The sequence below is a fragment of the Uranotaenia lowii genome, chromosome 2, assembly GCF_029784155.1.
Source record: "Uranotaenia lowii strain MFRU-FL chromosome 2, ASM2978415v1, whole genome shotgun sequence".
NCBI lineage: Eukaryota > Metazoa > Arthropoda > Insecta > Diptera > Culicidae > Uranotaenia > Uranotaenia lowii.
In genome coordinates, this window is record NC_073692.1 from 120,639,365 (window position 1) to 120,665,930 (window position 26,566).

The window sequence follows — 26,566 nt, forward strand, 5'->3', positions numbered from 1 at the left end:
TGGCCTCAAAAACAAATGAAATTTAAACTTCATGCAATTCCCTAGGTCATCCCACTGTTCCTATGTTATTTTTTTATTCAAACTTAGCAATTTTATAGGGGTTTTAGCCAATTCTTCTATACAGGCTTTCTCATAGAAAATATTTTCGTTCTTTTGATATCCAAAAATTATCATACAATGACGATAAAAATAACTCTACAACTATACCTATACAAAGGAAAAAAAAGTTAAACAACCCATTTGCTTCTAAATGCTATTATTTTATCAGGACATGTGTTTGTTTGTGAGTCTTCGAAAAAACAGATATTTTTAAACTTTAAAACTACATTTTAGGTAAAATAAAAAAAATCTCCAACTACAAATCAATTTAGGCCCTTTTTGAAACTCAATTTATAGGCTTCAGTGTTCAGATATTTCAACTTCAGACTTAGATGATGATGACTATCTGCAAAAATTTCATGTTGATCAAAGTTACCCCGGTGATCAAAGTTTCCCCAGTTTAAGGTATGAAAAAAGCTAAATTAGTTTCAGAATCATGCTCATTAACGTGATCCTGATCCTAATCTGAACCCTGATCCTGTTTCAGAACCTGATCATTATCTTGCATTTAATTCGGCACCTGATATGGAACCTAGTCCTGATGTCGAGTTTCTTCTGATCCTTATCCTGACTCTCAAATTAATCCTGACCTTAATTTCAACCCTTAAAACAGAGTAAAGACATTTTTTTAAACTTATAAGCTTTGAAAAATTCTAAATTTCGTGAAATACTATTATTATTAGTCCTGTTTCTGAAAGATTTGTTTTTCTTATTTCGACAACATTTTAGATTTTGGAACTAATTTGGTAATTTTCATGTGAGGGATGCATTCAAATTGGAAGATAAGGAAAATTTTTTTATAGTTCAGAATTTTGTGTAACAGTACGGAACAACCGTTATTCTTCAGGAAAGGCAGCAGACGTTTATTCAAACACTCTTTCATGTAAATTTCTTGGTTGACAGTCCCGGAAGCTATGAAAATGCTGCTTTTCAAGCCACAGGTACAGATGGCTTGCCAAACCAAATATTCCTTCGCGGACTTTGACTGTTTCATGTGCTTGAAAATATCTGCTACCTTTCCCCTTCCTTTTGCCGTATAAAACTCCTGTCTCGGAAGCCGCTTGTAGTCGGCTTTGACGTAGGTTTCGTCGTCCATTACAACGCAGTCAAACTTCGTCAGCATTGTCGTGTACAGCCTACGGGATCGCGCTTTGGCCGTCGTATTTTGTTTATCATCGCGATTTGGAGTCACTACCTTCTTGTAAGTCGATAGTCCGGCTCGTTTTTTGGCTCGATGAACGGTTGTAGACGATACACCCAGCTTATTTGCGGCATCTCGGAGAGAGAGGTTAGGGTTTCGCTTGAAACAACCGGCAACTCTCTTTGTCGTCTCAGCGGCTTCCGGTTTTCGATTTCCCCCGATCCAGACTTCCTGGCTGTCGACAAACGTTCCCCAAACACTTTAATTACATTTGTAACGGTTGATTTGGCAACTTTTAGCGATTTTGCCAGCTTTGCGTGCGAGTAGCTCGGATTTTCGCGATGCGCGAGCAAAATTTTGATACGCTGCTCTTCTTCCTTGGACGGCATTTTGACAACTGAAGAGTGAATTCCAAAATCAAAATAAGAGCAACATTCTACACACACACACCTTCAAAATGAGGGGTGTTTAGGTTTTTTAAATGCAAAATTGAAAGAAATACGTCAAGTTGATATTGACCAAATTTTGACCGTATCACCCTTTATTTGGAACATAACTCAAAAACTATTCTACTGAGATTTGTTTGAATTTTATTTTCAGGCGCCCGATTTTATATTGAAAACTCGGGTTGGTTTGATAGAGTTTTTTTTTATATTTTAAAAAATTGTAACATTTTAGAAATTGCTCTCTCTAAACCTAAAAATCTAAAAGCTAGAAAATTCAATAGCAAAAACATTTCGAGCATATACCGTTAAACGGAGCATCATGCAACAGCAGAGTTAGATGCAACATTTGTCAAATAAATCACATTAATTATTAAATTTTTATTGTAATATAATGTGATAAAGTTATCATTTAATGATAACAAAATGATGATGACATAGTTTCTTTCATTGTTTTTTTTATTTTGGATTTTTATACAAAATTTAAAAAAAATCGTGCAATAGATGTACGAATTTTAACATTTTTAGAAACCATAAAAAACCTTACCCAGTATGTCGGATTGGCTTAATAATATCACCTACAAACTTCATGTTGCTTTTATTATTCTATACCAATGCTGTTGATGTAAAAATATTTTTCGGACAGTCACTAAATTTTGTTTAATGAATATTTTAATAATTCATTTACCAGTCTGGACTAAAATGCAAATTTTGTTGCTATATTTTTATCCCTAATATGCAGCACCCTTATGCGTTTTCTAAACATTTTTGACAGGAAGAATGTAAAATTTAATTCGAATAAAACCAAACATTACTGCAATTAGTGCTTTATGCGTTATGACATCACAAATGTTTCAAAAATTGTAAATTTTCAAACATCTTCATTTGATTTTTCATTAAAAAAAAACAAAGTTTGTGGCGACTTGCCCCTTTTTCTTAGTAAGGTGAAAATCGCATGTTTTTGAACATTTGAAAATAACTGGTGAAACCAATAATATTTCTGACTACGTCAATTTGATATCCCATCAAGCTCAAAACATTTGATGTACAAGCATAAAAGCCATTGAAGTTGAAAAATGTTGCATGATGCCCCAGTTGACGGTATCTGGAAAAAATGACTCAGATTAAGAAATAAAAGATTCAAGATTCTGAGGTTAAGTATAAAAGAAAATCGATCAAGATCCTAAAATTCAGGTGAAAATAAAATAAAATCACAGTTGCAGAGACATGCTATTTCAGAATTCTATCAAACCAATTATCATAAAGAGAAGAAAATAAAAAAATTCTAGCATTATTCTGAAGCAGATCTAAAAAATGAAGACGTAGATCATATTCGAATTAAAATCAATTCACATTTCTCTTCAATCTTTTGGAATACGTCGCTTCCGAGCCGGTTATTCTTATTATTATTTCACAGTTCAACTTTAGAATTTGAATTAAGAGCCAAGTGTAGGGCGTGGTAAATCGAGTTAATAGGGGAGATGAGGGCATAATGAGCACTCCATTTTTCAACATAAGTACGTATTTTCTTAAACAAATTTTCATGAGGACTTGTTTCGTACTACCTATAGTATTAATTTTTCACCAAAAAAGAAATATCCTTTTCATCTTTACAGAAATATTAAATAAAACCAGCTAGGTTCTCAAGTGACGAAAGTATTATAATTTTTGAGCACCACCCGAATACTGAAAAACCGTATCTCAAACAGTCTCTACGATACATCTACGGTTTTAGAAATGGTGATTGTATCTGTTAACGTAGCTGTTCTTCTAAACTTTACTTCGCCAACGATAACAGACGAAATATGAACGTTCATGTAAAAACGTGCGATGGTAACTGGAAAGGTGATAGAACGATATGAACTATTTCCTTCAATTTTTCTTTAATCGTTAAACTGAACTGAACGCGTTTTTACTTAAATTTGTTGACCTGGGGTGAAAAGAGCACTATTGATCAGGGCAAGATGAGCGTTTTCTGTCAAATATTCTAGCAGCGAATTCAACTCGATGAAATCAACTGAATAATAGAGCTACAGCTTGACTTGTTTCATCTGTCGATTTGGCCTATTGGTAAGGTGTCGGAGAGGTAATCTGTAGACTCGAGTTCGATTCCTGTTCGAGGGGATTTTTTTTGCACATACCATTCATGATTGATTTTTTTATTGTTACATTATACGGCTAATAGCATCAAAGCATCATCCGTCAAACAAAACACCAGAAACATAATTTATGAGCATGTGTTAATTCTTTAAACAGACCTAGATTATTTTGTTATTGCTTTGTTTGATGAATCTACGCCTCACCGTTTAGTGCAATCATGATCATGAATGATAAATGAAAAAAAAAAACACCTCCACCAGGAATCGAAGTCGAGCCTACTGATTAGCTCTCCGACATCTAACCAATAGGCCAAATCGTCAGACAATGTAAGTCAAGCTGTAGCTCTATTACTCAGTTGACTTCATCGAGTCGAATTCGCTGCTAGATTCCCCGGCAGAAAATGCTCTTTATGCCTTCATTAATGGTGCTCATACTGCCTCGGGGGGTTTCTCATTATGCCTCTACAGTAACTGGTTTTCAGCTTTCGGCAAAAATTTGTAAAATGCATTTTTAAACGTTTTTATCTACTTTTACAGCTGTTCTCTATGGTTAAATAAGCATTTTCCTTAAGGTGGCCATTATGCCCCCATCTCCCCTATCTTTCCTTTAATTACTTAAGCTTTTCAAAAGCCCTTTTTATTTGTTTTAACGTGGCATCTCCAAGACCAATGACTTTTTGGCTGTCCAAATAAGAAATCGATTTCTGTATTTAATTATTTTCGACAGCCATGGTATACTAAAATTTTGATTGCCGGTTCTCGATCCTAATGATGGTTTTGGTTTATTTGTACTATTTTCTCATTTAGACTGTTTGACGTTCGGGGTAGAATTTTTTAAAACCTTAACACTTGTCAAAAGTGTCTCCTAATCAAATCTTTTCTCCTATTCCTCAAAAATTTCTTTGCTGTGATGCAGAGGTTAGCTCTGTTCTGAAACGCGAAATTGATTTTTGATCCTTTTCTACCTATCTACTAAATAGGACCTGATCGGCACCGTTATTGACACAACGGAGCGGAAAAAACACGTACCTGGCTAAAATTAACAATGTATTTGAACTAAACTTGAAAGCTAAACAAAAAAAATTCTGTGTACGTAGAAAGAATGTATAGATAATTATTTTTTTCAAAGTTTCTCATTTATTTCTGACTCGTATTACTTTTAATTCTAATCAGCTCAATTTTTGTAAAGTATCGTAGCTCTAATGATATCAAACCGCTAAAATCGGTATGAAATTGGCTTTCTGGTGAATGAAAATTTATTACGGAAATATACTTAAAATCCAGTGAAAAACTTGATTTAAGTTTTAGGAAATTTGGAAATTGCAAATTTACGAAAAGTTCTAAAAACAGCTACCTTTGAAAACTCGTCCAAAATTCTGAGTTTTGTATTTTGAAAATCTAAAGATGCGAAATTGTCTTATTTGACGACAACTTTTAAATCCTTTTTTCAAAATTTATCTGGTGTTATTTAAACAATTTTGACGGTTTATTGATTGAAAAGTAAGGGTTTTTCAAAAAAAAAAATACATTTTTTGTAGTCATGACCTTGATTTTTTTTTATAAAAATTATATCTATATATGTAACGTTTAGCTTATATTTTCAGCTTTCTTGGACACTAAGTTAAATTTATTTGAGCATTCCGTAGCTGATATACTGTCTTTTTTCCGAAGGATGTTTTTAAGGATTTTTTTAGACTTTGAATGACAGAAAACTGAAATGTTGTAGGTGAATAAATTATGCTGAAAAACATGTTTGAGCCAGCTTACGAGGTTTCAAAAAATGTAAATTTTGTAAAAATCGGTTGGGGAACAAGAGAGATATCTTGGTTTTAGTCAGGAGTGTTCAATTGACACTCCATAGACTATAATGGGTAAAAGTTTTAGAGACAGATGAGGATTAATCTCCATCTTTATTCAAATCCTTTACTCAAGATTTAATTCTACACATATTAAAATCATAATAAAATTCTACACATATTGATTCCGTAGTTAAATTCGACGGAATCTTTTCTCGTTCTGTCAGGACTCAGCTAAAATATTTCATTTGTAACAATCAAAATTTATGTTTGGCTTCTTAAAAAAAATCTGAGTCAATCGATACAAATCAGATGGAAAAAAATAAATATCTTCGAATAAACGGCGCACAAATGTCTACCCGGAACGATTGTGATGTCAGTTCGGCTTAACAAATTATTTATAACACATAAATTAGGTCTGTTTTCAAACACCTCCCTTCAACGAACCACAGTAAATTTGACTGGAGAAATGTGCATGCGCTCAGTTAGTCAAGAGACGAATGCCGCCTTTTGGCTAGAAGCCTAGGTAGGTATTTTCTTCATGTTCTGTCGATCGTTGGTCATGGGCTGGGCGCGAAATTGAGCAATTGCCTGTGTGCAAAACCCGCGGAATCACGACGATAAACGACTTTTCAGCCAGTCCAATATTCTGTGGAATCTAGTTTTTTTCTACCGCTTCCCGCCTCCAATTCACGATGCAATAAGATCACTGGTCGAGTCGGACTGTTCACCTGCTTCCCTTCCACAAGCCAATTTCACCCGTTAAATTGTAGTAAGTTGTGGTGCGATCTAATTTGTGTGAGAAGCAATTCGTTCAATGACGTTTTATTTCCTAGAAAGGAATAAAGCGTTCAATTTTCCCATCGAAACGGCAGGCCATAGCGCTACGTACCCAGGAGAAAATCGAGAAGAAGGGATTCGTTAATTTATTTCCATTTCAAACACCCCGGACTGAAACTGAAGCGTCTCTACGTATAGGGATCAGCTCGTGTCTTTACGCTTTGATTAAGAAACGTTGCGGAGCTTCCTCCTATTTCTTTCAACTGGGGCAAGATTAATTTCTTTCGGCATATTATCTCAGCGTATGTTTAACTACCTTTCTCTACCTCCGGTTCTTTTGAGTTCTGGACATTCCTCTGTCGGCAGAATTTGTTGCAGTTATTGATCATCACTTGCGAAACACTCAGAAGGGTAACATCTTTGTTCGGCATGAAAGAGGGTTATATTTATTCTAGCAAGTTATGCACATGCTCACGATGGCCAGGCGCATGTCTGGCATTGATTAATAAACTAACATTTGATGTTTAAATTAGATGAATGCATGTCTGTGGGAATTTTTCCTTTGCCGAGACTGACTAGCTTGACTGTAAGATATTTTAAGCGAACTTTTAAGAATATTTCTATCGAATCATCAAAGTAATAACTAAAGTTTTATGAGATTCTGCAAGTACCTCCAGTATAAACTTTTATAACCGTGTCAAAAAAAAAACTTATGAAAAGCTTAAAGATTAAAAAAAGGCCCGTCCTGAAGCAACTACAAATGAACTTTTGACAATGAAATCTAGATAAATGTTTTCTTTTGAATGATTAAGATCGAAAAAGGAATACAAAAAGGTGTCTCATCTCCAATTGCATCACAGAAAAAACGCCGTGATATTAGATAACTTAGTTGACCAATTCTTTTCAAATATTCGGACAATAAACTTCAAACCAATTATGATATTTTTGAATATTTTTTTTTCTTTCCAGTTTAATACTATATTCGATAAATTGTACATTAGACCTAACTCTGTTCTATATTATACAACATCAGAAGGCGCTTAATCAACACTTACTTTTTTGCATTTTTCTTCATTAAAATTTACCTCTTTGAAATACTTACTGAAAGCCTATTTTAAAAAACACAGTATTTCTCAATGCATTTTTTCTCAAATAATTTTTGAACCATTTTGTTTTTATCTTAAATGTAACGATACCACAAAAAAAAAATTACAACTTAATAAAAAAAAGAACCACTGATATGCGTTAAATGCTATTGAAAATTTAATATTCAGAACTTGATTTATATGAACAAGTGAGAAAATATTTGTAAATTGTAGCAGAATTATGAACTTGAAATGGGTTTTTGAGGTTTTGGAATATCCTTTGAGCCTAGATTAATGATCAACTATCCACATTTGATTACGAATTTAAAATTCTGAGTGTAGAGTAGAATATCTCGCGTGCTTTTCTGAGACCCTCATGGGGCTTTAACAGCCCTCACACCCCTCCCCACGGTTCCTACGGCCTTGAAATAAAATGTTGTAACTGGTTCCCAATACTCTAGAAAACCCTTATAAAAATTGCAAGAAGAATTGAAGATTGTTTTAAAAAGCTTTAATACAGCTTTCATCTTTCATAGCGGTCTTGAAAGTCATTTAGAAGATTCTTATTGAAATGCGTTTTTCTTCACAAAAACATATAAGTGAATAAACATTAACGTGTTGCGTACAAAACCTGTCCTGTGAGAATTAAAATTGTTGCTTTGGTGACTAACTGTCTCGCTGAAATTGTGATTGACTTCTACACATTTTACACATTAACGTAAGATTTCCAACTTTTTTGTTGTGTTCTTCTTAAGACCTCAACACAATATTTTTCTGCTTCTTACGAAGGCGGTTCCACAAGAAACCTCATCACTTTGAAGTGCAATGTAGGGGAGAATGAGGGACACTTGTGTAGTGAATATAAGGAAATATTTGAAAAATATCAATCTGTAATAAGTTTTACGGATCGGAAACAAATATAAATACGGATTTGTTTAACAAACGTTTAATGCGTGTTTCTCTTTGTAATGGCTAGAGAACAATGACGAATTACGCAGAAGGCGGAAATTAGGTGGCGCTCCTAGTGGAGCCAACTAGAAGCTTGTTGCAGGGCTGGTTTCAGATGGTGATGACCCGAGCAGAAAATTTCGACTGCTACAGCTCGGTTGTCCTGCTGCTATCGCCCTCGATAGTGCAACTAAAGAATCATGTTACTGTCCGATGACTCAAAATTAAACAAAACCGATTACGAAATGTCATAATGTGCATAAGATTTTCGCCGAACGAAAGCTGTTGGAAACATATTTTATCTTCGATTATTTAATGCAAAACGAACCTCTTCTGCACATAACATTAATCCTCTTCGGGAAAACCTAAGAAATCAGACTCACTACTCGAACATTCTGACCTTTGCCGGTAAAGTCTTAAATTGAGAGGATCAAAGGTTCCGTCGAAGTACGTACTTGTCACCTGATATCCGTCCATGTCTGATACAATATATCGATTGTTATCGAGGACCTTGCGAACCTGATATGGAGCCCTGAATTTAGGCTTCAGTTTACTATTCTCGCCTGGTTAACCTTAACGGTTCTAACAACTACTAAATCACCTACTTTGTATTTAGTCAATTTAGTATTGTATCGACATTTAGCGTCATACCTTCGTTTATTATATGATTGCAACTGTTTTATCTTTTCTACTGCCTCATCTCTTATTTCTTCTAGATTACGATCGGTGACTTGATTCAAACTTTCGACGAACGATTCAAGATCTGTATCTCGATACAATTTCTGCCTAACACCAAATAGCAGCATTGCAGGCGTATTATCGATTGCGCGGTTGTACGAATTGTTCAATAGATATTCGGCTTCGAATAATACGAAATCCCAATTCTTCTTCCGTTCTTCTACAAGCTTGGCCAACAAAGGGACGAGTACCCGATTGTAACGCTCTATTTGACCATTGGCCTTGGGGCAACCTGTAGCTATAAGTACGTGTTTAATACCCTGTATTTCACAAAATGAATCAAATTCTTTAGAAGTAAACGCAGTCCCGCGGTCTGAAACAATACGGTTTGGTTTCGAATAATGTTGCATGTAAGAACGTAAGGCTTTAACTGCTTCAGTTGTTTTAGTCGTTCTCGTCGCGTAGAGTTTTATAAACTTACTGAACCCGTCTATAATAGTGAATATATGAACGTTTTTCGATTTTGTTATTTCAAGCGGACCTAGATGGTCGATATGAACGGTATCGAAAGGAATATTTCCTTTTTCGATGTTCGGTAGATAACCATCATACTGTTTATTACGAGGGTTATATCCGATACACGTTACGCACGATTTACTATGAGCTAGTACTTTTTTCTTCATATCCGGAAACCAAAATAAACGCTTTATCTCTGAACAAACTTTGTCGGCACCGAAATGGCCCATACTGTGGTATCTGAAGATAACCGAATCTTCCATGGTCTCTGGAATATACAACAACAATTTATTTTTGTTATCCTTCCAGTATACCAAATTATCTCTGACTTCGTAGTCCTTTAGTGAACCTTCCACGACGGCTGATTAAATTTTTTGAATTCTTTGGTCTTGTAATTGCGCGGTATAAAGTGATTTGGAAAACAAATCATCTTCGGTCGGACTCCGTTTCCGAGTAACAAAATATTAACGCGGCTTAGAGCGTCGACATGTCGCATACGATCTCCCGGTCGATGTACTATCGTATAATTAAATTGTTCTAAATACAAACTCCAACGAGATATCTTTGCGTTGATATCTTTCCTTTCTAAAGTCTTTTTCATGGCATCACAGTCGGTGACGATTCTGAAATTTAACCCGAATAAATACATACGACATCGTTTCAGCGTATAGACCACGGCTAGGGTCTCTAACTCGAAGCTATGCAGCTTTGATTCCGCGGCGGTTGTTTTGCAACTGTAAAAGAGAACCGGATGGAACTTATTGTCGTGTTCCTGACGTTGCAATAGGATTCCTCCAAATCCTGCACTTGACGCGTCCGTATGAACTTCAGTCTCTAACATTGCGGAATAAATAGCGAGTACCGGTTTCGAAATAGGGCTAGCTTTAAGCTGATCGAAAGCAGCAAATTCTACCTCACCGAATTTAAAAACAACGTCTTTCTTTGATAACGCGTATAACGGTTGAGCAATCGTGTTGAAATTCGAAATAAACTTCCGGAAATAGCTAACGAGTCCTACAAACCGATGTAGTGCATGGACATTCACGGGAATGGGAAATTGTATCGATTCAATGTGACGATCGCTTGGTCGAATTGACTCTAACCCCACCCATCGACTCGGGATTTTAGCCGAGCGAGCACATGGTCGATTGCTTCGGGTTTGCCGCAACTTACGGTCAGATGAAGAAGCAATCAGTGCCGCTCAAGGTTCCGAGCAGACCAGTTACACAGGGAGGTGTTGCTCTGTTGAAATCAATACTGATGTTATGAAATCGCTTGGTACATCTTTGTACCTGAAAATGATCACATTTTCATATGTGATGAAAGAAATTAGAGAAACATGAACTATCAAAGAACGAAAGAACATAAGCCGTAAATATCATGAAAATTTCGAAAAAGATACAACGGCTCACCGACAGGACTTGAACCTGCAATCTCCGCTTCGGTACAACGGCGCGTTAGCCAATTCCACCACGGTGAACGTGATGGAACCGGCGAACACGAGCAATCGAGCTCTGCCGATCAACTGCTGGACCTTCTATCGAAACACCATGTATATCCCGCATGTGATCTTTCCCTCTATTGATCTCTCTTGTTTCTCTAACCCCACCCATCGACTCGGGATTTTAGCCGAGCGAGCACATGGTCGATTGCTTCGGGTTTGCCGCAACTTACGGTCAGATGAAGAAGCAATCAGTGCCGCTCAAGGTTACATGGTGTTTCGATAGAAGGTCCAGCAGTTGATCGGCAGAGCTCGATTGCTCGTGTTCGCCGGTTCCATCACGTTCACCGTGGTGGAATTGGCTAACGCGCCGTTGTACCGAAGCGGAGATTGCAGGTTCAAGTCCTGTCGGTGAGCCGTTGTATCTTTTTCGAAATTTTCATGATATTTACGGCTTATGTTCTTTCGTTCTTTGATAGTTCATGTTTCTCTAATTTCTTTCATCACATATGAAAATGTGATCATTTTCAGGTACAAAGATGTACCAAGCGATTTCATAACATCAGTATTGATTTCAACAGAGCAACACCTCCCTGTGTAACTGGTCTGCTCGGAACCTTGAGCGGCACTGATTGCTTCTTCATCTGACCGTAAGTTGCGGCAAACCCGAAGCAATCGACCATGTGCTCGCTCGGCTAAAATCCCGAGTCGATGGGTGGGGTTAGAGAAACAAGAGAGATCAATAGAGGGAAAGATCACATGGTCGAATTGAATTAAATGTAATGCGGTAACCGAGGTAATCGATCGCGGTTTTAAGAAATGAACATTTTTCTAACTGGAGATGAACATGGTTATCGTTAAGCGTACAAAGAATCAACGTAAGCATTTCAATGTGCTCTTCGATCGTGTCACTGCTTATAAGTATATCATCAATGAAAACGGTTATCATTCCGGATTTAATGAACTTGTCAAGGACTTTATTAATATAACGAACAAACGCGGCTGGTGAGTTAGCATATCCGAATGGTAACTTATTGAACATATACTGACCACCGTCGACCACGAACGACGTGAGGTGCTTCGAATTTTCGGCGATACTAACGGTAAACGGTTTATAATCTTTGAGTTTAATCTCTACTTCCATTTTAACTAATGGTTCTGAAGGTTTCGAACGATCGATATAATGATCTTTGAATACGGTTTCAATTATTTTTTTTGAACTTAAACGTCTCGTCGTTGTCTCCTACGTCCAGGTCAACCTCGTCATCCTCTTCAATAACTAAAACTTGGTCATTGGAATTGCCGAAGGCTTGAATCATAAGTGCTCCTTCGTATTCTGGCCCGTTGGTCTTCCTCCGAAAAATAACGCCAGCGATGCAGTTGCTGTTCGTAAAATCGCGGCCGAAAAGGACATCAACATCGTCCGAAATAGTTTCTACTGGAACGACAATTAAATTTACTCCAAAAACGCGATCTCCAACAACAATCGAACTGCTAAAAGACCCGTGCATTATCAAACGCGAGTCATTAATACCAGTGATATCGGTTGGCGGAATATCGAGAGAATAGTCAAAATCAGACGGTAACACAGACCCTTTAATCAGACTTACCGGTGATCCCAGGTCCAGGAGTACGTTGAACGTGGTGCACCGATTCTTCAAGAGAAGAGTTGCTTGCCGGCGACTCCCTTCCAGAAAATATGGCTCCATTCTCCATTGCCACATTTCGGTATTCGGTTTCTCCATCTCGGATGAAGTGAAGTTGATTGGTGTAGTTGGGCTTCGTTGGTGTTGGTGCGGCTTGGGAATAACAGTCGGCAGTGGAATGGCCAACTTTTCCACATTTCGTACACCGGATTCTCTTTTGGGGCAAAGGACACTTGACGGATAGATGCCCTTCCTCGTTGCAGTTGTAACACCGTCGTACTGGCAATTCCTTGCGCTTATACTCTTCGGAACTTTCGGGTTTGGTTGAAGACTGTTTGGGGTACTCCTTTCGCACTTGGAGCGGCGGTCGGGTGTTAACCACGGTTCTCATTCGTAGGTGTCGCTGTAGGCAAGCGATAAGATCGGCAATTGTGTCCAGTTCCTTGGTAACCAAATATTCCTGGAGCTTGTCATCGTTGATATTTCGGATGATGTACGAGATATTTTCTGCATGTCGTACACGTAGCTCTCCTCGTCTTCGTCTCGCTTCCGGATGCGCCAGGCCATTTGGAAGTGAACGTCGGCTTCGTTCATGCGGCTCGGGAACGCTTGGCAAATCGACAGTTTGAAATTTTCCCAACTGAGCGCAGTTTCGTCTTGGGCCTCGAACCACTTCCTCGCTGTTCCGGTCAACCTCGAGTGTGCGTAATGTAAACACGAGCGATGTGACTGTAGTGGCCGGAGGAATTATCCTCGGCGCCATATTTTCTCTGCTACTTGCTTTTTTTTCGAGTTCGAACACGGATACGAACTGTTCTCGTCAAAATACTTTTCTTAACTGACGTATCTTCTCCTTGGAACCACGCGGCTCGGAAAGGGAACGTTTCACCAACACAAACACCATTCTAGCCTCTCAATCGGTTTCTCTATCATATATATACGACCGGGCTCTCATCCCTTCTCAACATCTATTACAAACACATTGAAATGAGTTCACTTTATCTCATTTGACATAGGCTAACGGCACATAACGCTCACGCTTATACAATTTTATTCATCTTCTCCTTATTCTAGTCTCAATTATTATGCATTGTGCCCGAACATATATTTAATTCAATTCATATTTATTTCGTAATCAATCCCAATTCCTACATCCGCCTCCTTGCCTACTCCTGATATAACAAATTATTTGTACCAAACTAGCTGCTTTGAGATGTACGTGTTAATTATGAAGTTAATTAATTTTTTGTCATGTTTATCCAATGAAAAACTAGTTTCGAACGCAAATGTTGACTATTCTATTGTATCCATTTTTTTTATTTCTACAGGATTTTAAGCAACTTGGTCATTCATCCTCTGGACAAACAACAATGTCTACGGTTAATTCATTAACCAAATCATTCAGACTAAAACTACGCATACAACAAGATTAATCAATTAGAAGTAAAACAGCTATTTATTTTATTTATAATGGGTCTTAAGGACAAATTATTGGAAAGCTCCATATATTCAAGATCTCCTTTTTTCGTCTCTGGTTTTTTTACTAGCTCCTTTCAAGGCATATTTATTGATTCCAGAATTCTATTGAATCTAGTCTGAAAAACAATGAATAACTTGGTATCTTAAATCTCTAATTTCGGATATCCGGTTTCCACTTCCGATATCAAATTTACAAATTTATAATATACCGATTGTTATTCCCAATTGGCTATTTAAAATGTCCACTACATAATTAGCAATTTATTATTTGGCCTTTAAGTTTAAAAAAAAATTATTGAACATTTCATATTGTTGGTAAGTTCTCGATTTAAAACATTCTTAATTTCCGATTGATAATCTCAAATTTCCAGTTTCCAATTAATTAGCCATCTTTATTGGTTTGAATTTTCATACTCATACATGCGAACAGGCTTCCGATTTTTAATTTTATTTTCTGAATCTCTACTTTGCGATATCATAAAAACAAATCCGTTTCCAAATTTCAAATATACATATATGATTTTGTTTCAAATTTTGGTTTACATGTTTAAATAAATTCATTTTCCCACACATTTTCGAATTTATTATTTTGGATTTTCATTTTGATATTCGTTTCAATTTGGCTCGTTTGGACCCATTCATAAAAATTCAGTTCACGTGTAGTTTAAATTTTCTTAATTTTTGTTTTAAAATTACCGTTTTAAATTTCTAATAACTAATTTCAATATCTCATTTCAAGTTTTCCTTTCTTGATTTCAATTGTAAATGTTTTCCGTTTCACGTATCCAAACAGGGATGTCTTTTTTTTTTAATAGAAAGATATTCCTTTTTCCTCGTTTTTTTTTTTTTTTTTTTTGAAAAAGTCTTCCATTTTAAGATTTTGTATTTTCAATTTTGTCATTTTGTTTTTCTTACTTCAATTTTCAGTTGCAATGTTTTACAATTTCAAAATTTTGTTCTGCAATATCCATATTCAAATTTTTGAAAGCGAATTTTTGCGAATTTTGGTTTTTGCAATTGACGATTTTCAAATTACAATTTTATGCCTATGTTCAATTTTCCCATTCCCTTTTATACGTTTTTACAAACCTATTTTACTGATTACAAGGTTTACAATTTTTAAATTTATTTTACTGAAAGTTTTTTGTTTTCAGTTACCTGTTTCGATTTCCCAGCAACAAATTCCGTTATAAGATTACAATTTTCCAATTTCTTTTATATTGATCAATTAATATTCATATGCTTGTGAAATATTTCGTTGATTCAAAACATTAATTACCGAAACATCTATCGTTACAATGCATTTTATTTTTTTTTTAAGTTTCGATTGTTCTAGAAAAATAATTTTAGGATGTCTCTCTTTCGTTACTTTGATTTTAAAGATTTGTCAGAATCAAAATAATGATGATTTCTTGGTTTTTAAATCGTTATTTAAGTTTCAACTCTTTTTTATATTTTGAAATTTTAAAATTATAATTTTCTTTTTCACATTTCCCCATTTCAAATTTCTCAAAACAAATTTCGATTCCACTTTTAATTTTTTGTCTTTTTTTTTGTTTAAAATGTTTTTCTCTTCACGATTCCAAACTTGAATTTAAAATTTTATCATTCAATTTCTAATTTCCAATTTCAAATTAACTTTTTTTAATTAGTATTCAAGTTTTCCAATTTTCGTATAGTTTCAAAGATTTCCGTTTTGCGATTTTTAGTATAAAATTTTGATTTCCATTCATAAAAAAATTCTGTTTCTTAATTTTCCCATTGCTGAATTCCGGTTTTACAGTTTTCCGTTTCACATTTCTGACAATTTCAGTTTCAAATTTCAAGTTCTTTTTCTTCAAGTTCTATTTTAGGATTTTTTTTATTTTCAATTCTGTATATCCAACTTTTTAATTCTAGATAAGATGTTTTTTAAATTATTGTTGAATTAGCTTATTAATAAACACGTTAATAAGTTCGATAGCTTTCCAATATTTTTAATTCCAATTTCGAATTTTTGACTTAAAGACATCCGTTTTGCAGTTCTCAGTTTCAAATTTCTAGTATCAAATTCAAATTTCGCCAGTTTTTGATATTGTTAGTTAAAGTTTTTCATTTTATGGTTTTCATATTGCATTATTGTTATTCTGTTTTCGAAAATTTATCATTTTCTGATTCATATTTTAAGTTAAAAAAATCCATTCCTAAATTTCCATTTTACAATATTCCTTTTCAGATTTATTTTTATTACAAAGAAATCACATTTATTTTTTTTTTAATTTCTTTTTTGGTTTATGAAAAAGTTTTACATTTCAAAATTTCTAATTTACAATTCTTTTATTAATACTCGCATTCTGGTTAAGATGTTTCAATAAAGCTTGTTAAATTTACAAATTTTCTGCTTCCACATTTCCACATGTTTCTCTTGACGACTCTAAAATCAAATTTTGTATTTTCGACTCAAAGGTATCCCTTTTTCAATTAACCGTCCAATTTCACATTTCATTTTTCTGTATTGTTGAAAGGAGTTTTCCATTTTTTTCCGATTTTTGAGGAACAACTAATAACATCGTGTATAAATTTTAATCACAGTAGAAAGTCTTTTATTTTTTTTTTACTAATTTTCGTTTCCTTCGTGAAACTCGTTTTATAGAACATCTATAAAACGAAATCGAAATCGAAAATGATCATAAAAAATCGTTTTAACAAATTTATCACACAATTATGTAATTTCAGTTAACCTGTTTTTATTTGAACCCCATCCCACAATAATTTTCGTTTCTTCAAACGCGCATAAAAAAATAACAATTTATTTTTTAATTTCTTCCTTATTTTTTTTTCACTTATGTTTCGTTTTACGATTCTTAAAATCAATTTCAAAAACATTACTATAACAATTAAATTTTATCTTTTTCTTTTTCGATAAATCAACGAAATCTTTGAAATTTTACTTTATAATTTTCCAGTGATTTCGCCATACCGTAAAATCACTATTTCATTCGATTTTCTAATATTTTCGATTTTTCTAAGATTCGAAGTAAATTTAAATCATTTTCTTTTCACTTTTTCATGTCGACTGAAATTTTACGTTTCGTATTTTTCAAATAAATAAAAATAAAATTCACATCTTAACTCAAAAGCCAGCATTGTTTTAATATTTTCGATTTCTCAGCCATCGATTGTTGAAAAGTAATAACTTTTTTATGCTTTTCTTATATTCTTAATTAAACGATTTCAGAAATAAAAAGCCTCCTAAAAATAAATTAAAGTTTTCAACTTCTTATTTCACGTTTTTTATGTTGACCGGTCAACACCATCTTTTAAAAAAAATCCACTTTATTTTTCATCTAACTCATTCACCGCAAACTCATGTAGTTTCAGTTAACCTGTTTTTATTCCAAAATTTTCGTTTCTTCAATTAAAAAAATAAGGAATCATTTTTCAAGTTTTTCCTTTATTACTTTCACTATTTTTTTCATTCAACGATTCTTAACAAAAATTTCAAAATAATCATAAAAATACTTTTTTTTTTGTTGCATATTCATAGTTTTACTAATTATTATATCATTTTAAATAATACTTTTAATTATCGCTTTTATCAATATCGCATAAATTTCAATCTAGCTTCTAAATTTTAAGATTTTTTTTAAGAACAACCAATAATATTGTGTATCATTTACAATCAGAGTGGAAAATCTCGGTTTTTTTTTTCAAAACAATTATTGTTTCCTTCATGGAACTCGAAATAAAAAATGTATTAGTTCTAGTATTTTAATTTCCTTTTGTCTATTAAAAGTTATTTCCAAAACTATATAAAAAAATTATCGGATTTGTTTACAAATCTAAACAGAAATCTTGTGATGTTGGTTTGATCTGATTTTCCTGTGTGATGAAAATCATAATGATTTTTTTTAGCGTACTCCATCTCATAATTGTCTTATAAAATATATGTTCATATTCATAAAAGATTTCCACTATATTTCATCTAACATTGTTTCTGAATTTTCGTATCATTCTAAACTTCAATAAAGTTTGCTGATTGCTATTTTTTTAATTTAATTTTTTTTTTCACTTTGGTGGAACGGTACTAAAGTTTTTTGAATAATTTCAATTTTGTATGAATTGATTTTCAAAATTTTTTTCAATAGATAATTCTGAATTTGTAAAAAAAAGAATCTTAAAATGGAAAATGACGTTCTCACTTTAACTCAAATAAGACAAGCTTTTATTATTTATAAAGACCCGGTTTTTGAAAAACTACTAATAATTTCAATAACGCATAATATAGCACCCAACTGATCGATTCTTTTATTACTGAAAAACATTTGTTTTAATCACTTGTTTGTCGTTTTTATTCATCTTCCTATTAATCTCAACACAAATTCAGAAGATAAAATCAATAATACTTGGCATTGCCAAAATTCTGAAATTATCGAACCTTGAAAATAAAATTTAAATTTTATGCCTGAAATATCGATCTTAAAATATTCCTTTTTTTTAACTAATAATATCGCTTGATCATTTTTGTTTACAGAAATCAAAACAATTTTCAACTAGAAATCAACCGTTATAAGCTGTTATAATATCTACCTTTTCTTTTTAATGAAACACATTTGGTTTTTCGGATCACTGTTTGTTCATTTAATTTTAATTTTTCCATGTTATGATTTTTTTAATTTTGATTTTTTTTACCATTCACTTCTCGGCTCGATCTTTGAATTAATATTATTCAACGACTTTGAATTATTATTCCAATATTTCCAGGATATTCTAAAATCAATTGAGTAAAACAATATATTTTATCATAATTTTTTAAATATTATTCAAGATTTTTCCACTAAAAATCTAGAAATGAATTTACCAACACATATCATGAAAACCCTCAATTCTTCATAAACAAATTAAATTTTTTTTTACTCCACGAAAATTTCATTTTTTCATAAATTCAAAGAAAATTCATAATAACTTCCAGTAATCGTTTATTTTCAAGCATTTTTAAATTATTCCAAAATTTTCGTAACATATAAATTAAGCTTTTTTTTCAAATCGTTATTCCGAATTGTCAATATCGTTTGAAAATTTTTCATTTTCCACGAACTAAAAACTATTCCTTAATGTTATTGTAAAAATTCTCCATGTTTAGTTATCAAAATTAAAGGAACTTTTTTTAAGTTGTACCAAATACTTTAATTTATTTTAATCAAATTTAAAAATTCTATTAAGATTTCCTACATCGTATATTTTTTTTTTATTTTTCATCATTTTTTGAAATATTATCACTAATTTTCCAGTATCAATCTAGGAAACGAATAAATTAACAAGTGTTATAATTGCCAAAACATGCAATTTTTCAATTAACAAAAATAAGATTTTTTTTTAAATCCATCAAAATTTGTTTTTTTTTTCAAAACTTTTGATTGCCGTAACTATTCATTTTCAAACATCTTTGAATAATTCCAAAATTTTCCTTATTTCCAGTTTACAAATACTTTTTACAAATCCATCGTAACATTCAGTTGTGAACGCGTTTTAAGATTTTCAATTTTCGACCATCTTATAAATGTAGTTCAAAATTTTCCAACTTTCTAATCCCCAATCTTATTAAACCAAAAATTCAGGAAATTTAAAAAATTCTCGATTTACAATCAACTAACATAAATTAAAATATTTATTATTTTTTTTTTAATATTGATCGAAAATATTTCTTTTAAATTTTTAAGCAAAATGTTCCATAATCTAGAAACAAAATCGCTAACAATTGCCAAACCTTTTGATTTTCAATTCTCAGATTTTTGAACTAATAAAAAAACAGTCGATTTCCATTATCGTTAAAAATTTCTCGATTTTCAACCATCTTTAAAAAATCATTTGCTTATGATTGCTTAAATATCGGGTTTTCAAACGTCAAGAAATAATTTTTTTTCAAATCGTTATGTTCTTGTTTTTTTTTTTTTTATTTTTTTATTTCATCAAATTTTATAACTTTTGGTTACCGTAACCATCAATTTTCAAACATCTTTAAAAAATTCCAAAATTTTCCTCATTATCAATTCACAAGTCCATCATTACATTCAATTGTCAGAATCGTTTAAAATTTTTCGTTTTTAAACCATCATTTTAAATCTTTCAACTATCTCATTCACAATTTCAAAAGAAAGCATGAAATCAGGATATTAAATTAAAAAATAAAAAAATTCTCGATTTTAAATTAACAACCATAAATTAAGATATTTATCACATTTTCTGATATTGTATCACAATATTTCTTTTTTTTTCACGTTTATAAAATCCATAACAATTTCCAGTTTCCAAAATTGCCAAAACTTTTGATTTTTCAATTCTTAGATTTCTTTTGAACTCTAAAAAATCCATAAAAACTGTCGATTTCCATTATCGTTCAAAATTTTTCGATTTTCAACCATCTTTTTTAAAAAAACACTTGCTTTTTATTTGCTCAAATTTTCGTTTTTCAAAAGTCAAGTATAAAATTTTCAAGTTTTTTTTTGTTCTCAAAATTTTCGTTTATTTTTTTACTAATACAAAATCCATAGTTGTCTTAGTAAAAATAGCGTTCCAAAATTTCTGAAACTTCTTTGCTTTTACAATTACTCAATTAAATTTTTATCACAATTGATTGGTCGACGCCATCTTAAAAAAACTTTCGGTACCAAGTATCAATTTCCTTTCTCAAATAATTTTCCACAATAATCCGGATTTTCGTTCACACCTAATTATTCACATTTCACAAGAGAACACACAAAGAACTTTATCTTTCGGGAGCGTACGGTGCGCCAGTGTAGTGGCCGGAGGAATTATCCTCGGCGCCATATTTTCTCTGCTACTTGCTTTTTTTTCGAGTTCGAACACGGATACGAACTGTTCTCGCCAAAATACTTTTCTTAACTGACGTATCTTCTCCTTGGAACCACGCGGCTCGGAAAGGGAACGTTTCACCAACACAAACACCATTCTAGCCTCTCAATCGGTTTCTCTATCATATATATACGACCGGGCTCTCATCCCTTCTCAACATCTATTACAAACACATTGAAATGAGTTCACTTTATCTCATTTGACATAGGCTAACGGCACATAACGCTCACGCTTATACAATTTTATTCATCTTCTCCTTATTCTAGTCTCAATTATTATGCATTGTGCCCGAACATATATTTAATTCAATTCATATTTATTTCGTAATCAATCCCAATTCCTACAGTGACCATCCGTAGATTTGGGCGAATCCTTCAATTTTGCTGATCCAGCGGCGGCTGCTCCCGTCTTTACCATTGAAAGCAGGAATTAAACGTTCAACTTCCAAGGGGTGAAGAAAAGTTTCTCGGTTGGAACGACGGGTACGGGAACTGTTCTTGCTTGCATCCGAAACGGCGGAGCACGGAGCGGAACATTCGGTTGCGTCGCTTTCCTCCTCGACGGTTTCCTCCTCCTTGAAGTGCAACACTTTCTGGTTCATCGGGCGGCTTCCTTCCTTGATTGCTGGTTGGTACAAAAGCGGAGGTAGTCAAACTAGTCGTAGATAAACGTTGCGATCTAGTTTTCCTCTTCACGGAACGCTTGTTATCGTTCAATGACCAGCAGAAAATTTCGACTGCTACAAATCATTGAATAAAATTTTGAGAATATTCAGAAAATATTATTTGTGTGAAATCTGTCCGTATCAATATCCATATCCATATTAACTGTTTAATGATTTTGTGATATTTGTTTTATTTGACATTGGATTGAGATGAAAATTTCCACATATTTATGAATTTTAGGGACGCTGTATTGCTTTAAGATGTCATATTGTGGATCAGGGGTCGACCTCTTCGTCCATGTTATTTGTTCACTGTTTTTGCGATATTTTCTTGATAATGCATCGGACTGAAATGAAAATTTGCACATGAGAGTTTTACAGCACAGGTAATTGATTCCAGGTGTCAAATTTTGACAAAGATACGGCAAAAGGGTTTGTCCATAATCATTTTGCAATGTTTTTGCAATAACTTCGTTATTATTTAGGCATCACATCGATGCAAAAATTAAAACACGAGAGTTTTACAGGACGAGGAATCGAGTCCTCATTCCAAGCTTTCTATAAGACGACAAAAAAGGGTGGCGCCAATATTAACTTTTTAATGTTTATATGCAATAATTATATTTTTTTTTAACTTAAAACTAAAAACTATACTAAAATTAAACTAATTATAAAGAGAACGATTCTCTGCGATGGAAGACTGCATCGATTTGCCTCTGAAGTTAGAGATGATTTTGATGGCCATCTCTTCGATAGATTCAATGCCCGCAATCCGATGAAGATCTTCGGTGCTGTTCCTTTCTCGTCGCGCAGCAGCTAGACCAAATCGGAACTGCATACATTATCGCTGGTCGGAACACCTGTTTGAATATAAGCATCTTGTTTCTCAGGCACAATTTGGATTTCCTGTTGATGAGAGATTAAAGAGAGCAATAAGGCTGGAAAAAATATCAATTTCTTCTTTTGTCAACCCCCACCCCTTCGAAATTTCCAAAAATTTATGTTAGAGATTCCAGTACGAGATATATCCGAGGGATCAAGTCTCCTCACTCTCCCCTAATGAAACAAAGAAAGCATCGTAAATTGAGCCTTTTCCTGTGCGATGCGCGTTTCGCAAAGATGCGGCGAGAATGGGCAACAGAAAGAAATCGTCCCGAGATGCGTACCTATACCTACGTGTATGAGCCTCTAAAATTTAACGACCCATCATTTACTTTCCGTTATGGTTCAGTTAGCATAATCAAATTATCGATTTTGTAGATTTAGTTTTCGGACGTGGAACGTTCGAATCTTCCTTCTGTGTTGGGCCCGGTAGCTTGTAAGGATGCGGCCATGAACATTGAGCCATAACTTGCAATGCGTTCAGGTACCTCGTGTGGCTAAATTAACTAAATGAAAGAACAGGTTTTTTTAATCGGATTTAATTGCATTATTATTAATTGTTGAAAATTTATTTAAAAAAATAGTAAAATGATTGGAAATAGACTTAACAAATGTTAACCCAAAGACATAAAATTTAAAAAAAATGGATATTTAGCAATGCAGATTGTAATTAAGAATTAGGACATCAAAACATACGTATGAGCTTAATCAAATGATCCATTTTGAAAATAAACGTGAATCCAGCATATTTCAACTCACCTCAATAATGCGACAAATTTAAAACTTTTAAAAATTGTGTTTGGTTCCACCGATCTTCACAGCAGGAATTCAATTTTTCCGGGGGGAATTTAAATAAAAAAACAGTTTAAAGAGAGCTTTAAAACTGAGCTCACATTTGATTAAAGTTTTACACAATTTTCCTCTTAGAGTTTCCGTTATTAAGCTGAAATTTCATTTTTGTACCCAAACTGGTTGACAGCTGTAATTTATCAAGCAATAAGTGTCCAAATCGTACGGTATATTTAAAAATCATAATTATAAGTTTTCTCAATAATAAGTGACTAAATTCAGCATCTACAAAGACAAAAACAAAACTTACATGACTATGTAATTTGTCTGAAAATATAAAAACAGGTTTTCAACTTAATTTCAATGACAAATAAAACCGAGTTGTGAACAAAACAGAAAAATTGACAAAAATGTCAAAAAATATTACAAAATTGAAAAAAAAATCAAAATTTACAATGATGATAGTACAAACATAATTGCAAAAATGATTAAAACCACAAAAATAATAAAAATGAAGCTAAAGGCAAAAAGCAACCAGATAAAATTATGCATCGAGCAAGAATGACTTTAATGTGTTAAATTCCTATAAAAAAAAGAAAAAAAATGGAAACTAAAACAAAAAATACAACCTAATAAAGTAAGTCGATGCAAGATTTGATAAGTATTGAAGAAATAAGTGAATGAAAAATTAGTTCGAATTTTTTATTCAAGTTGACAAGTTGATTTATTGTGAAAAAGAATAGTGGGGATTTTGACACCACAAAGTGTTCGGACTAGTGGCCTGGATCGAATGGGGCCTCTGTGTTTGTTTCTCACATCGAAATCGAATTGAACGGTATTCTTTAAAGCTAAATTTTATTCGTTACTTTTATCAATGTACGTACACAACTTATAGACAATACACAGTATCGCTTTCGGTAGTACACATCAGTCTCTTCATCTGCGCTAAATATAAGTTCTTATCTGAGAGATCAGCCAGGCTGTACGAGAGTTATATGAAAACGTCCACCTTACGGTAGATCAGTGTACGGCAAATCGGGCAGTATCGATCGTAGTTTCCTAACTGATCGGCACAGCGCTTGCACAGGCACAGATGGCCACAGGGCACCAGAACCACCGATTTTTCCAAGTCTTCACAAATTATACATAGCCCGATGGCCGGTCCTGTGTCGTTGCGTCTCTTGGTAGGACTTTCCTGAATGTGGGAGCCTTCCGTTGCCGTCGATCGTTCCGATGATGTCGACGAAGACCGAGAAGAATCCGTCAGATCCTGTTCTCTGTTCTGTTCACGGCTATGATGATGAGCAATGCCAGTTTGGCGTGCTTGCAGATTACTAGCACGTCTTCTCAAGTCGGAAAAGCTAAAGAAGTCGCGGATGAAGTTCACTGCCCCACGAACTTCGCGGTCGTAGATGAGATTAGCACGGGCTTGCAAAAAATCGAAAGACTCCAGAACTTTCATGATTATCCGTATGAAGAATTGTGCAATCTTATCTGTAAATTGGTTCAGTTTTGAGCGTATTCCACGTCCAATAGGAAGCATTTTACGGTACAGATAACGGATAATCAGGAAACAAAATCTACCGACTTTTTTGGTAACATTGGGGAATAAATATGCCAGCCATAAAATGACCAAACCGGCCGCAGATTCGAATGGAACGTCTCGAATTAGGTAATTGACCAATCGGTAGCTTGTTCCTGACAGTATACTTCCAATGTGACATGACGCGTTGACAGCTATCTCTAGTCCGGCATTGGAAATCTCCCAAAAGTTGCAGATAATGTGTCCGGGTAATGTTACCAAAAACCAGACTCCGCTTCCAATCTGAATCAGCGCCTGTTTAGCAAATTCGATAGTAAAAATGGGACCTTCCAGAAATCGCCCTGCCATAAAATCTTTAACGAAAAATGAAAAATAACTTAGGATTACCGAATGAACTGACTAAAAGGTAATTTGATTATACCTGAACTCAGCTTTTCAATGCCGTGATGTATTGCGCTAACGATATTCATTGTGGTGTTTAAAATGCTTATCAGAAGCTCACCCACGGACGACAACGAATTGATGAAAAACTGCCCAATCGAATCGAGACCATTTTTAAAGTCCTCCAGAAAGTACCAATAATCTTCGTAGAAGACTACGAAAAAATAGCACACAGTTCGGAGAACGCTCCAAACGAGCCCCGTTGTAAAAATGATGGTTTCTAGCAATAATTTTCCGATAATTATGCTAATTTTTAGAAAATACTTCACCAACAAGATTACGTTGAGAATAAAGTCGGTAATCTCGGCCAGAACCATTTTTAGCTAAAACAAAAAAAATGTTATTGCAACATTGAGAAAGGATACTTGCCTCAGTAAACCAGTCATTTTACCTTCGGTGGCTCCCTGTTGCAAGTCAAATGTATCAGAATGAGAACATTATATAATCGTGCGCAGCTTATTGTTTTTATTTAAATCGTTTTTAATATAACTTTTATAATTATAAAACTTTTATCTTTGAAACGAATATTTGCTCAACGCTTTTGTTTGGATTGTGGTACACTGAACAAAATAGCGATCAAAATTTGAATTTTAGCAAGCTCAGAAAAAATTACTCATGTTTTTCTATTTTTTAACTAAATGCAAACCACGTAACAGTGGTGCAAGATCTATAGTAAAAGTATTTATTTAAAAACTGCTTTTTCAAGCCTTCGAATATTTTTTGAATTAAAATTGAAAACAATCAAAAAGCGTACAAAGTTTATACCAGTCTTAAACAAAGAATTCAGAAAAGCTCATCATAAATACAGCGTTCGACAAAAATAATAAAAACGACCGGAATGACCGAAATCACAATAATGGTTGAAATGTAAAATACCAAAAAATGACAACAATGGCATAATAATGACAAAAATGACAATGTCAAAATTTAAAGAACGAAAAAATGGCAGAACTGACAAAAATGACTAAAATTGCTAAAATGATATGTGACTGAAATTAGAAAAATAAAAAGACATTTTAGAATTTTACCCATTTCCCGGTAGGCTTAACTTTATTACAAATTTGATTTGGGGCAAACGTTTGTGCAAAATATAACGTCAACAACAACAACAACCGAGAAGAAGGAGAAGAAAATGTGATGAACGACGCATAAATCGGAAAAGTTTTTGAAAATGTGTTCAAATTCCCCGTTCAGATAAAAATTGTGTATACATTAAGACTCGAGTGATTTCTCATAGAAGCTTT

At 33.6% G+C, this 26,566-nt stretch overlaps 1 protein-coding gene across 1 annotated transcript; it reads right to left on the reverse strand.

The window, feature by feature from the left end:
• Nucleotides 1-24,196: 24,196 nt before the first annotated feature.
• LOC129747971 (uncharacterized) lies at nt 24,197-25,860 on the reverse strand. The gene is made up of 3 exons (XM_055742417.1): nt 25,714-25,860; nt 25,303-25,645; nt 24,197-25,234 (listed from the first exon to the last, which is right to left on the reverse strand). The coding sequence occupies exons 2-3, from the start codon at nt 25,637-25,639 to the stop codon at nt 24,330-24,332; spliced, it is 1,242 nt and encodes a 413-aa protein (XP_055598392.1). The 5' UTR covers nt 25,640-25,645; nt 25,714-25,860; the 3' UTR covers nt 24,197-24,329.
• Nucleotides 25,861-26,566: the final 706 nt, after the last annotated feature.

What these genes read in the sequence shown, in the direction of transcription:
- LOC129747971 (XM_055742417.1), bottom strand. Translation starts at nt 25,639, where the DNA reads ATGGTTCTGGCCGAGATTACCGACTTTATTCTCAACGTAATCTTGTTG. An exon ending in CATTGAAAAGCTGAGTTCAG is followed by an intron (nt 25,235 to 25,302) that starts GTATAATCAAAT and finishes TTTTCGTTAAAG; the next exon opens with ATTTTATGGCAGGGCGATTT.